The 13,094-nt window shown below is 59.8% G+C and overlaps 1 protein-coding gene across 1 annotated transcript in view; it reads left to right on the top strand.

Annotated features, from left to right (window-relative positions):
• SDK2 (sidekick cell adhesion molecule 2) overlaps positions 1-13,094 on the top strand; it is a 136,930-nt gene that overhangs the window by 82,783 nt on the left and 41,053 nt on the right. Inside the window, exons 20-31 of the mRNA XM_034640716.1 lie at positions 42-140; positions 536-727; positions 1,991-2,112; positions 2,863-2,972; positions 3,068-3,218; positions 5,757-5,994; positions 7,005-7,120; positions 7,807-7,996; positions 9,317-9,415; positions 10,341-10,535; positions 11,645-11,846; positions 12,707-12,810. Of these exons, the coding sequence (XP_034496607.1) occupies positions 42-140; positions 536-727; positions 1,991-2,112; positions 2,863-2,972; positions 3,068-3,218; positions 5,757-5,994; positions 7,005-7,120; positions 7,807-7,996; positions 9,317-9,415; positions 10,341-10,535; positions 11,645-11,846; positions 12,707-12,810 (1,818 nt within the window). The remainder of the gene's footprint in view (positions 1-41; positions 141-535; positions 728-1,990; positions 2,113-2,862; positions 2,973-3,067; positions 3,219-5,756; positions 5,995-7,004; positions 7,121-7,806; positions 7,997-9,316; positions 9,416-10,340; positions 10,536-11,644; positions 11,847-12,706; positions 12,811-13,094) is intronic.

Genomic DNA, 13,094 nt, shown 5'->3' with positions numbered 1-13,094 from the left:
TAATGTGCGTCGGGTGGGGCGGGGGCCCTTTTGGGGTACAGTGCCTGGTCCTGTGGGACACCTGAGCTTCAGTGAAATCCTGGACACCTCGCTGAAGGTCAGCTGGCAAGAGCCAGGAGAGAAGAATGGCATCCTCACAGGTAAGGGTTCCAGGTGGGTGTTTCTGAGCCAGGGGGCGAAGCAGGTTTGTCCAGTCCATCCTGTGGACTGATGTCCATCCAGAACCTCCCAGCAGACCGCTCGTTCTTAGGAAGTTCTCCGAGGAGGGTCTCAGCCCCTCTGTGCTGTAGCACGTCCCAGGTGCTCCGCCGTAGGCCTCAAGCAGCCGCCATAATGACTCGCTCCCTCCTACAGTCTCCACCCAACCGGGGCATCCCACCCGAGTTACAGGTGGGGCCCCAGGCACGAGTTCCCAGCTCCCTCGGCCCCATTGCTCCCGACCCAGACTAGTGAAGAAGGGAGAAGCAGAGCAGAAGGGCCAAAGCCAGTGCTGGGTCACAGCCAAGCTCACACCACCTCTGGGGGCTCTCCCCAGGGTACCGGATCTCCTGGGAGGAATATAACCGAACCAACACCCGCGTGACCCACTACCTTCCCAACGTGACCCTGGAGTACCGCGTCACGGGCCTCACCGCCCTCACCACCTACACCATCGAGGTGGCCGCCATGACCGCCAAGGGCCAGGGCCAGGTGTCCGCGTCAACCATCTCTTCCGGGGTGCCTCCAGGTGCGTGCCCACTCGCAGGACAGGACTCCTGGCCTCTCGTGGTCCTCCTGACCAAGAAGGTGCCCTTTTTCTCAGGAATACTGGCTTGCTTCCCCCAGAGCTCTCCCTGCCTTGGGCCTGTGGTCCCTGGAGCTTCTCCCAGAGCAGGCTTACATCTCATGATCCCAGGTCTCTGGGTGGAGGCTCGGTGAACTCAGTGCTGCTCCCTGCCAGGGCTCTCAGAAAAGCCTCGTCCCCCAGAGGACCCCCCCCTTCTCATCCACCCCTATCCCACACCAGGTTCTGCATCGAGCAATGGTATCTCTGATTCAGGGGAAGAATTCTCACTGTCGCCCAGAAAGTCCAAATGGGACCCCAGCCAGTGGAAGTGTTGGTTGGGAAAGGGATACAATAAGGTGGGAATCATCTTCAAGCTGGTATGGTATAAAGAGCAAGCAGAGATCTACCTCAGCCCTGCTTCTGCCAAGCTCTGCGACCTCGAGCAAGTCCAGTGTCCCCTCTGTGCCTCAGTTTCCCCATCTGTATCTATGGGAGGTGGACTAGATCACCACATGGTCCTGGCTGGGACTGTAGTCTGTGCTTAGGGGACCCAGCCAGAATCCCTCAACCTGGCCCCCCACCCCGCTCCCGAGATGGTTGTGACACCCGAGCTGACTCAGTCATCCGCAGCTGATAATAACACCCACACACGTCTATCGACATCGGTTCATTTAGTCCTCACAACATCCCTGAGGTCGCCATTTGACCAACGAGACCACTGTGGCACAGAAAGGTTAGGTGACTTGCCCAAAGACACACAGTATGGAAGCAGTGGGGTTAGATTCCAGCTCAAGACAGTCCAACTTCCAGAATCTATCCTCTTTCTGTTCATCCTGAATCCCAGGGTTCCTGGTCAGAAATTAGGGGCTGCCTCCTCCACGCAGCCCTCCTTCTGATCTTCTTCAGCCATGATTGGGTTTGGGAGGGCTGAAAGGGGCTGTGTGTATAGATGGAGAGGAAGATTCTTTCGGGAAGCCCTTGCATGCCCAGCTCCTATTCCCCCACCCGATCAGCCTCCCTGTGGCCCTGGGAGGCCCTCCTAGTCCCCAACCCTGCCTCTGGCCCCTGGTCTGGACACAAAGAGCCACGGATGCAGGAGGAGCCTCGGCCCAGCTCCTCCTACCGGGCCTCTAGAGAAAGGGTGACACAGAGCCCCCCACCCAGAGGCCTAGTCCACGTGGAAGGACCTTCTCAGTGCACCTCCTTTCCCACCCTGTTTTCCAGAACTCCCAGGGGCCCCCACCAACCTGGGCATTTCCAACATCGGCCCCCGCTCCGTGACCTTGCAGTTCAGGCCAGGCTATGATGGGAAAACCTCCATCTCTCGCTGGCTGGTGGAGGCCCAGGTAAGCCCTGCTGCCAGCCGTGGGCATGCCCGTCCGCTTGAGAGCATGCCATACATGTGTTCACGCCTGTGGGGGTTTCACATGCAGCTGTCAGGTGGCCAAATACACCGAAAATGCCCACCATTGCCGGTTCTGCCTCCACGTCACCTGGGCACTGTGCACACACGAACATGGGTCACAGACATGCACACACATATACACACATGCATGCACACGTGCACACGCACGCGCACACACCAGTTCCCGTGGGGTGGGTGGGGATTGGCCAGCCTGCAGAAATACACAGGCGCTGCCCACAGCCCCATAAGTGGCGAGTCTCCACTTTGGCTGCACGCAGGGAGCGTCCATAAGTTCCAACACCTGGGCTGCGCCCCCCAGAAATTCAGATTCTGATGTCGCTAGGGTTTGAGAAGCATGCCAGCATGTTCAGAATCCCCTGGGAAGCTCTGTAAACACCGAGATTCCCAGGTACCACCCCCCAGGGATTCTGATGGGCTAGGTCTAGGGCAGGGCCCTGGGGTGGGTTTCTAGCAAGCATTCCACCAGATTCTGATGCAAGATGGCTCGGGGTCATGCTTGAAGTCATGTTTCAGGGCCTGCAAAGGTGGTGACCCCATTTGGGGCCCTCCAGGTGAGCCCTGGGGTGGAATCAAGGCTTTCCATGGGAAGCGCTTCATCTGCGAGAACCTGGGGCACAGAACATCTGAGCCCCACAAGCTGAGCAGGTCTTAGAGTGTCTCCTTTTTCCAGGTAGGCGTGGTTGGAGAGGGGGAGGAGTGGCTGCTGGTTCACCAGCTCACCAACGAACCCGACGCCCGCTCCATGGAGGTGCCCGAACTCAACCCCTTCACCTACTACAGGTAACGGCAGGATGCGGGGGCTGCCCAGACCTGGACGGGCTTTGGCTCTGGGGTCCTGCCCTCATCACCTTGCTCACTCCCTTCCCCCACCCCAGCTTCCGAATGCGCCAGGTGAACATCGTGGGCACCAGCCCACCCAGCCAGCCTTCTAGAAAGATCCAGACCCTCCAGGCACCCCCTGACATGGCCCCAGCCAACGTGACCCTGCGCACGGCCAGTGAGACCAGCCTGTGGCTCCGCTGGGTGGTGAGACTCCCATGAGGGCAATGGGGGTGGGATGGCTCCTTGGTCCTTTTCACCCAGTTATGGTCATTGCCTCCGAGGGGCCACATCAAAAGGAGGGGTTAACCAGAATACCCACAGCTCCCTTCTCTTTTCTTTACACCTAGCACCTTTAAGGTGCCTGAGAGTCTCAGCGAGTGAACAAATGCCTTTTGTGAGAAGGTACTAGAAAATGCTGTTGAGTGAGCATTGCCAGGTGCCAAGCGTTTTATGTGTTTTCTTCCATTTAATCCTCCCGGTCATCCTGCAAAGGGCACATTGCGACCCCAATTTACAGCTAAGGCAACTGAGGATCAGAGAGGCTAGGAACTCGCCCATGGCCACACAGCTCCCAAGTGGTGGGCCTGGGGTTCAGATGTAAGTTGTCCCCTGCACCAAGTCCATGAGTGAGGGGTTGTTTTTGAGGTTGCAGGGCAGGTGTGGGAGACCACCCCCACAGGTCACAGCTGCGTGTCGAGGGCCATTACCCCAGGTGACCCTGCACCAGGTAATTATATGAACATCCTGAGGGCTTTCTCCTGCCAGGCACAGTTCTGAGCACTTTATTCAAAGTCAGACCTGGAACCCTCTCCACAGGCTTGTGACAGCAGAGTGATCGTGGGCCCCTACTTTACAGCTGGGGAAACTGAGGCAGAGAGTGGTCAAATCACTGGCCCAAGTCCCACCCACCTGCCGCTGCCAACATCCTCCCATATCCTCTAGTTAACAGCAGAGCTCGGTTTCTCAACCCGGGGAGTCTGGCCCCCCTGAAATCCACAGCCCTACCCACTGAGCACACTGCCACCCCATCTTCTGGGGATCAGGAACGAACATGTCTCCCTGGTGCCGTTCCCCCCAGGACAGTGTTTTCCCGACTGGTGCCCCACACAGCAGCCATCCAAGAGGTGCCAGGAGCATATGGGAATTCAGAGACAAACGAATGTGGGGGACAGCACCCCGCAGCCTGGCTCCTCTCCTTAGAGAGTGCTGGGAAGAGCCTGCCTGACCCCCCCTTCACTGGCCAGTCTGGCCATGCACGACTCGGTTTTGTTTCCACATGAGATCTCCTACCACTTGGTGCAAAACACCATTTGCAGAACACCACACCGTGGGATTGACTGGAAAGCCCTTACTCCCTTTCGCTTAGGTGGACGACTGGTAGAAGGAGCTCATGGCACCGTCAGCCCCGGACAAACTGTAGCTCACGATTATAAGTCTCCTTCCAGGGGGCAGCGCCGGGCAGAACTGTCCCTCCGTCAGCTCGGTGGCCCCCACACCATGGGCAGCGCCCCCATTACTGCTCGCTCGGCCCCTTCCCTCCTAGGCTCTGGCCCCCTCCGGGCCGGCTCCCTGCCCTCCTCCTGCAGCTCACTTTACAGTTTCCAAACACTAAAAGACTGGAGACTGACGGATGCCCAGGGGGCTGGAGCAGGAATAAAAAGGCAATTGGCACACTGCTCAGGGCCCCAGGCACTTCCAGTCTCGCTTAATGGTGCACGGCCCGTTACCTTTCCCTAGCAGGTAAGGAAGCGTGAGCTCTAGGCCCATCGATTGCTGTCTTAATGGTCTCTGGTCGGCTTCACTAAGTGTCTGTGGGAGCAGGGCTGGCAGGAGGCAGTGATTACGCGGGGAGTGAGACAGAGGCCGAGGAACGGGAGGAAGTGGGTCAGAATGTGGGGAGCCTGTGGACCGTGGGCTCTTTGGAGCCCCCGGGGACACAGAACGGCAGGGAGGTGAGGGCTCAGAGCGCCCCAGCGCCAGCTCTGCCTCCTTCAGAGAGAGTCTGAAGGCTGAGTCCGCAGCTCACACCTGCTCCAGATCACAGGTCCCCCCAACACGCACACACCCCCACTGCTTACCAACACTGCCCAGGTTCATCCAAACGACCTTGAGCCAGCAGCCACAGCCCCAGCAACCTAGGAAAGGGATCTGTCTTTTCTTGTGGCTGAAACTCCCCAGAAGGAGGAGGCTGAAATGGAGCAGGAGAGATTCAGGCCTCCTGCTGGAAGGATGGCTGCCAGTGACTGGTGCTTCCTCCAGGCTCGAGATGCTGTGACCCCACGCTTGCTTCTCCAAGGGCGGCTATGAGCTGAGAGCAGGCATGTTAGAGGCAATTAAGTAAGTGTGTGTTGGCAGCCCAAGCGAGGGAGTTAAGTGGTAGAGACAGCCAAGGCCAGAGGTGCTGTGCTCACCAGCCTGTTGGACAGATGGGCTTTGTGGGTCACCTCTCCAGTCTGACTGCCCTAGCCGGGTAGTGAGTTTGCCATGTGCACAGCAAAGAATGGGTGTTGCCTCTCCTCGGAGCTTGGCACAAGCAGGCAGGGAGACAGGGGAGCCGCCAGAAACACAGAGTCACAAATTCTGAGCCCCACCCGGTGAGAGCACCTCACATGGGCACGGACAGGGTGGACGGTGGAGGTGATAATCCTGTAGGGCTCCCTGGAAGAGGCTGCACAAGCCAGATAGTCCCCCACACGGGGCGGGCCTGTCCTCACGGCCGCTCTGGACCCCACCTTCCTGCAGCCTCTCCCAGAGATGGAATACAACGGAAACCCCGAGTCAGTGGGCTACAAGATCAAATACAGCCGGGCAGACGGCCATGGCAAGACGCTGAGCCACGTGGTCCAGGACCGCGTGGAGCGTGAGTACACCATCGAAGACCTTGAGGAGTGGACAGAGTACCGCGTCCAGGTCCAGGCCTTCAATGCCATCGGGAGCGGGCCCTGGAGCCAGACAGTGATGGGCAGGACCCGGGAGTCAGGTACTGCGGCCTTTGTGCCAGCCCCCCAAATCCCCACAGCCTGTGGTGGGGATCCCCCCACCTCTGTCTCTCTGCCCTCATGGCGTTCCAAGGGCACAAAGGCTGGAGCTGTTGTTCAGAATAGGCCCAGGCTTACGTTCCTGTTTGTGCTCAACATCCCAGCAGAGTGCCCGACCTTGTTGCCATGTCCCCCAGCATCTTCCCTCTGCTCCCAAAATTGGGGGGCTGGGGCATCCCCACCTCTTCAGATTAGCCAGGCAGTTTTTCCCTGCAAACTGCCCATGTGTCAGTGCCCTCGCCTTTAACCCTGGCACCCAGTAGTGCCTGAAAGTACCGGAGATGGGTAGGTCGGTTCAGTTCTCAGAACATTCCAGAAGCAGAATCAGCAGCTTATGGGCCCCTGGCAAGGCGTCACCCACAGAATATGAGCCCCCAGCCTTCAGGCAGCCCTCATGCATCCACATGTGGTTCGCCACTCTGAGGCTTTTTCCTGGCCTCTTTGTTTTTTTTTGTTGTTTTTTTTTTTAATTCTTTTTTTTTTTTTTAAGATTTTATTTATCCATTCGACAGAGATAGAGACAGCCAGAGAGAGAGGGAACACAAGCAGGGGGGAGTGGGAGAGGAAGAAGCAGGCTCCTAGTGAAGGAGCCTGATGTGGGGCTCGATCCCACAACGCCGGGATCACGCCCTGAGCCAAAGGCAGACGCTCAAACGCTGTGCCACCCAGGCGCCCCTTCCTGGCCTCTTTGAAGGGATGTCCCTCCCCATCCCAGCCCCTCCCCACCTCTCACTGCTGCGCAGACAGGAAATGGGGCCTCATCCTCGCATTGGCCCAAGCAGAGGATAGCAGGGAGGCTACTCAGAAACCAGAAGCAGCATCTGCAATGTTCCAGAGCCACCAGGAATCACTGCAGGATAATTTGCTACTTGGGGACCAGGTGTCACACCTCCTTCCCCTGTAGGGCCGACTGGGTCCTGAGCTCCTTCTCTCCGCTCCCTCTCTCCCTCAGTCCCGTCCTCTGGCCCCACCAACGTGTCTGCGCTGGCCACCACCTCCAGCAGCATGCTGGTGCGCTGGAGCGAGATCCCTGAGGCTGACCGCAATGGGCTCGTGCTGGGCTACAAGGTGAGTCCTGGCTCCAGGGTCGCCTGCGTCCCCATCCGAGGTGCCCTGTCCTCGTGACCCCTGGGGCCCACGTCTCCACCTTCGGGAGTGGACACCCAGGAGATCCTGTCATCTGTGGTCTGGACAGGATGGCAACCAAGGAATCCTGCCTCAGGGCTGGAGGCTTCCAGGGAGGCCCAGGTCCTTGGGAAACCCCCACCCACCCATCCCTGCAGCCCCCAGGAGGCCCCGCTGGCTGCCCCAGCCTCGCTCAGCCCATGGGCCCAGTACCCATCATCTTCTAGAACTGCTCCCAAAGCTGTGCCTAGCCACAGGGTTCAGCCTGGCCCACAGGTTCGGAGACGTGGCTTGATGTCCTGGCTCCGTCACTACTGGCTATGTGACTTTGTGCAAGTCGTGCCCCCTCACTGAGCCTGTTTTCCTAGCTGAATGCTCTCTAAGAAACCTTCCAGCTCCCCGGCCCAGTGCATCTTTGTGTCCCCTGCTCTCCCAGAACCCAAGCTTCACCACATCCCGTGCCCCTCAGGTTCACTTTGAGTAAAGGTCTCTGCGAGGAGCCACTCTAAGGAGCCCAGGGTCCATCAGCTCTATTCCTGCCACCTCGCTCCAGGGATGAGACTTGGGGAAGGTGCTGGCAGGCGAGACCCAGACCCCAGGCCCTCACTCCCTGTGCTGTGCTCTGGCAGGTGATATATAAGGAGAAGGACTCGGATTCCCAGCCCCGGTTCTGGCTGGTGGAAGGGAACTCGTCACGCAGCGCCCAGCTCACGGGCTTGGGCAAATACGTGCTCTACGAGGTCCAGGTGCTGGCCTTCACACGCATCGGGGACGGCAGCCCCAGCCACCCTCCCATCCTGGAGCGGACGTTGGATGATGGTAAGTTTGAATCCCTGTGCGCCTGGGGAGGCTGGGAGCTCTTCTTCCTGCTGCCTGCCCAGCCCTGCCCCTCTGGGCTCAAACTTTGCCCCAAAGGGAACGGTGGCATCAGGCTCCTCCCGTGGGAGGCAGGTCACCGAGGGCCACCGACCCACCTCGAGGGGATACACATCCCAGACTGTGCGTCCCTGAGGAAGAAGTGGAAGGCAAGGACAGTTCGACATCGGTTTCGGTCTCTTGCACACTCTCTGGAGTGTGCACGGAAGCGCACGGAATAGAGACTCGGCACCCATTCTGATTTGGGTTTTGCCTGGACAGGTTCACTTGGAGTAAAGCTCTGTGCAAGGAAAAGGCTTGCTTTTTCCTGGGCACGAGCCTCCTGGTCCCATTTGCAAAAGAGCGATGCCGGTGGGGCGCCCGGCATTCATCCCTGCGGCAGAACTTTCCGTCAAAGGCTGACCGACAGGCCCTCGGCTCCCTCCCGTCTCCCCACACACATACTCTGACTGCCCACCACAAACATTGCTGGGGTCCAGACAAGAGTGCGAAGGGAAGCACAAACACCATATGTCTACATATTCTAAAGTTACAAATCAAGCTAATGATCCGTTAAATTCAATATGTTTGACCCTCCTGCCTTGACCTGGGAGGCCAAGTTCAAGTTTAGAAATCTCAGACTTTTGGGGGTTCTCTGTTGGGAAGAGGCAGCGCAGAGAGAGTTGCCTGTCCTCCCCTGTGCCCTGTTCCCTTCCCCTTCTCTCCCCTGACACATGGCACTCAGTCTCCATCCACATGCCCCAAACAGCTGCCCCCTGGCCCTCCCTCGGTCCAGAGGTGCAAGTCTGGAGGGTGGACCTGGGGAACGAGCCCATGCAAGCCCAGGAAAAGGAGATTTTCGGGCTCAGGGTGAGCCCCACAGCCAACTCACCCTACGGGTGGAAGTCAGAGTGGTGCCTTGTAAAGCACAGGCCCAGGACAAGGGCCTTTGCCCAGTTCTGAGGGCAACCCTGCCCGTACATATGTATGTGCCCATACGGCTATGAGCACGCGGACACTGAGCCAAAGGAAGCTGGAGCCTGGTCCCTTCTGGTTCCTACCAAATAATGCCCATTTTTGAGAGTAGAAGCCTCACCAATTGCATCTCTGTGCCCCATGTTGGATCGTGGTGCCAGGCACAGAGCAGCCCTCCACAGAAGATCATTGAACTGAGTGTGCCCTTCCCCCACAGCCCACCCCCCTGCTCTGCTGGAGCTGGGCCAGGCATGGGGTGGGGCTAAGCCGCAGCTGCACCGCCACCTGCTTCTCCTTTGTCCCCTCCAGTCCCGGGACCGCCCGTGGGCATCCTCTTCCCAGAGGTGAGGACCACATCCGTGCGACTGATCTGGCAGCCCCCCGCTGCCCCTAACGGCATCATTCTTGGTAAGCTCCTACCCTCTCTGGTGCCCTGGCTACAGGTAGAAAGAGAAGGCATAAGGTGTAAAGGAGGCCAGAGGGAGACTAGGCCTAGAAAGTGTCCACATCTCCTCGAGAAGGATTTTGAGTCTTATTTCTCCCACTGGAAGTGTCGTTTGGAGGGCATGGTCAAGGTTGAGGTTCCTCAAGGACTATTCATTAGCTATGTGTTCCTAAGTACTCCCCAATACCAGCCGACTGGCCATCTGGTAAACCTCAGCTGCGATTCCTATGTGTGGCCAGGTGAGGGCGCGCTGGCCAACTCGGCACAGCCAGTCCGACCTAAGACGGGAGCCTGCAGATCAGAGCATCATTTCATATTCAAGGATCCTCCCCTAACACACACACACACACACACACACACACACACACACACACACACACACAGAGACAGAGACACGCAGCCCCTCGGGGAAAGGCTCACTGGGCTTGAAGTCAGCAGCCGTGTGAACTTGAGCAAGCCAGCTCCCTCACAGCCTCAGCCCCCGCACCTGGGAAACGGTGGCCAGCATGACCTGTGGCTGGCACGGGGCCCTCAGTGGTGGCACTCCACAGTGCCCGCCCCAGAGGAAGGCCACACCTCAGAGGGCAGAGGGGAGACTGGGGGAGGGCATGCGCCTTGGACTTAGAAAGACGGGCTGGAATTCCAGCTCACTCAATTCCTAGCAGGTGGTCTGGCCCCTCGGAGCCTCGTTCCCCTCACCTGAGGCTGCCATGGGGGTCATGGACTCTGTGTGTAGAGTGCCCCCACAGCCACACTCCCCACGTGGTAGCTGAGGACACAAGAATGACCAAGAGGGCTTCAAGCTGACGAACCACAGCCAGGGGAGCCCAGGGCACCAGGGACAGCTGCCCTGCCTCCCAGCACAGCCCATGTCCTTCCTTCCCACAGCTTACCAGGTCACACATCGGCTCAACGCCACCACGGCCAACACGGCCACGGTGGAGGTGCTGGCACCCAGCGCCCGCCAGTACACGGCCACCGGCCTCAAGCCAGAGTCCGTCTACCTGTTCCGCATCACAGCCCAGACCCGCAAGGGCTGGGGAGAGGCCGCCGAGGCCTTGGTGGTGACCACCGAGAAGAGAGGTGACTGCCCACCGGGGCTGGGGAGGCCCGGGGGCAGCTGAGGTGGCGGGGAGGGGGTCCCAGCCAACCCAGGTGCTCCTACCCTGTCCTCGCGGGTGCCTGGGGATCAGCCAGGTAAGAGCCGCACTGCCCTGACCTGGAGTGGCAAGTGGGCTGAAATCTCTGAGTCAGGGTCAGCAAGGGCTCTAGTGGACTTCCGGAAGCTGAGCTGGGAGTTGCCGTCCCGAGGATTCTGCTTTGCCTCAGCAACTGGTTTTCTGTAGGCGGAGAGTGGGTGAGGCCAGCTTCGTTCCCCTCTCCTCTCCCCTTAACAAAGATGGTGTCCAGTTGGGTGGCGGGTGGGGCTGCAGCCCGGAGCCCCGGCTGCCACTGGCCTGCTGTTGCGAGCCGGTGCCTGGCCAGAGGTCGGGCTCCCCTGAAGCAGGCTGACACCCCGATTCCTGTGAAAGTGGTTCATTAGACAGTGTTCCCAGGAAAAACCAGTAGGGCAGCGGGTCTCCACGGGGAGCTGCTTTGCCGCCCCAGAGAACGTTGGGCAGTGTCTAGAGGTGTCTGAGTTGTCACAGCTAAGAGGGAGCTCTGACTGGCATCCAGGGGGTGGGGGCCAGGGTGCTGCCACACACCTAGTGGGCATCACACAGACTCGGCCGCCCCACGTGCCAGAGTGCCGAGGCCGAGAAGCCCTGCAGGAGGGCCTGGGGCAGCGAAAAGGAGGCCGGGCGTGGGCAGGGCATCCGCAGAACCCCACCGAGGGAAGCGTGGGCTCCGTCCCACTCAATCAGGGATGGTGCAGGCCCCATCTCGGCCCTGGGGCAGGCGGGGGCAAAGGAGCTGGGTGTTTGGACCTCCCACCTGCCAGTCCCCGGTTGGGCTGCCCTCAGGACGTCTAAATTCCCAGGCACCAAGGCCTCTAATGGCCTAAGGACAGGTCGTGAGCCAGGAGCCCCGGGTGCTGGCTGTGGGGACCTGTGTGCACGGAAAGGGGGTGGGGCCATGGGCCTCGGGCCTGAGCCCAGAGCACCTCCTTCTCTTCCTTGCAAAAGCTCACCGCCCCCCCCCCGCGCCTTCCTGGCTGACTCCCCCGCTCCTGTCCCCCTGCCTCCTCCCAGACCGCCCGCAGCCCCCCGGCAAGCCGGTGGTGCAGCAGGAGGACGTGAAGGCGCGCAGCGTGCTGCTGTCCTGGGAGCCAGGGAGCGACGGCCTGTCCCCCGTGCGCTACTACACCGTGCAGACCCGCGAGCTGCCCGGCGGCCGGTGGGCGCTGCACTCGGCCTCCGTGAGCCACAACGCCTCTGCTTTTGTGGTGGACAGGTGAGGCCGGGGTGCCAGCAGCTCCGCTCCACCCCTCCCAGCCCAGGCAGCACCAGCGGAGGTCTGGGTGGGGGGCTCCGAGCATGCTCCTAGAGCCTGCCCACCCCCAGATGTCTTCCACAGCCCGCACCTCCTGGAACCCCGCCTCCGGCTCTGTCCTGACCTCCCTCCCTGCTCTCTGGAGCCCTGCGAGGGCTGCCTGTTCATTATCCATTTCTGGAGCCTGGGAGCCGCCCCCCCCCACCCCGCCGTAGTGAGGCGCTCGCCATCCCTCATTAGCAGTTCCTCCCAGCCAGACAGCAGCTCCCTCTCCATCTGGAATAGGGGAGCGGAGCCTGCTACGAGATTCTGGCTTCGATTTAATTCCTAGTGGGTCGTATTTTTTCTATTCCGGTTGACATGACTGAGAGTTTTGAGCGATACTTTCCCCCTCACCCCACACTCCCAGTAAATCTAAAGGGAAGACATTCGCCTGGAGAGGAACAAGGCTGATAGAGATGAAGTGCTGGGTAGCTCTTGAGAACCGTGACCCTTCCTAAGTTTCCTAAATTCTAGAAAGGGATGGCATTTCTCGGGGAAGGACTTTGCTCAGAGGGGGGGTTATCGGTGCTCTCATAGCGGCTTGCCCCTGTGAGGTAGGAGACAGGTAGAGAGCCACCTGGGGCTAGAGGTGAGGCCACACCCAGGCTGGCATCAGGCCCTGGAGGGCCTGCTGGGACACACCTTCTTTTTGAGCCTTGATGTCCCCATCTGTGTAATGGAGCAGCACCCTCTGCCCCGCCCCCCCTTTCCCTGCACAGAGATGGCCGGGTGAGGCATGAGGGGATACCTCTGCTCATTGAAGCCCATCGCCCCCATAGGCTCAAGCCCTTCACGTCCTACAAGTTCCGAGTGAAGGCGACCAATGACATTGGGGACAGCGAGTTCAGCGAGGAATCGGAGCCACTGACCACTCTGCAGGCCGGTCAGTGGCCCCCCACTCAGAACTCTTTCTCTTGGCCCACTTGCTCTTCCTGGGCACTGGGCATTCTCTTCGGAGGGGAGGGGCCCCCAAAGGTGGGAGGGGCAGAGGGCCCACTGGCCCTTTGTCTAGCTCTCTGGGCAGGTCCCAAGGAGGTTTGGGCCAGAGGGGCCTTTGCCATGGGCTTGGGCCCCCACACCAACCCCAGCATCCTAATGTGTTCCTTCTCTGCTGTCCCCGAGCTTGTGGCCAACCCCAGAAAACCAGGGAAGAGGCTTGTGGGGGGG

Source organism: Ailuropoda melanoleuca, chromosome 13 (genome assembly GCF_002007445.2).
Source record: "Ailuropoda melanoleuca isolate Jingjing chromosome 13, ASM200744v2, whole genome shotgun sequence".
NCBI classification, from domain to species: Eukaryota; Metazoa; Chordata; class Mammalia; order Carnivora; family Ursidae; genus Ailuropoda; species Ailuropoda melanoleuca.
The sequence above is the reverse complement of the archived record's forward strand: the minus strand, read 5'-3'. Positions and strand labels throughout refer to the sequence as shown.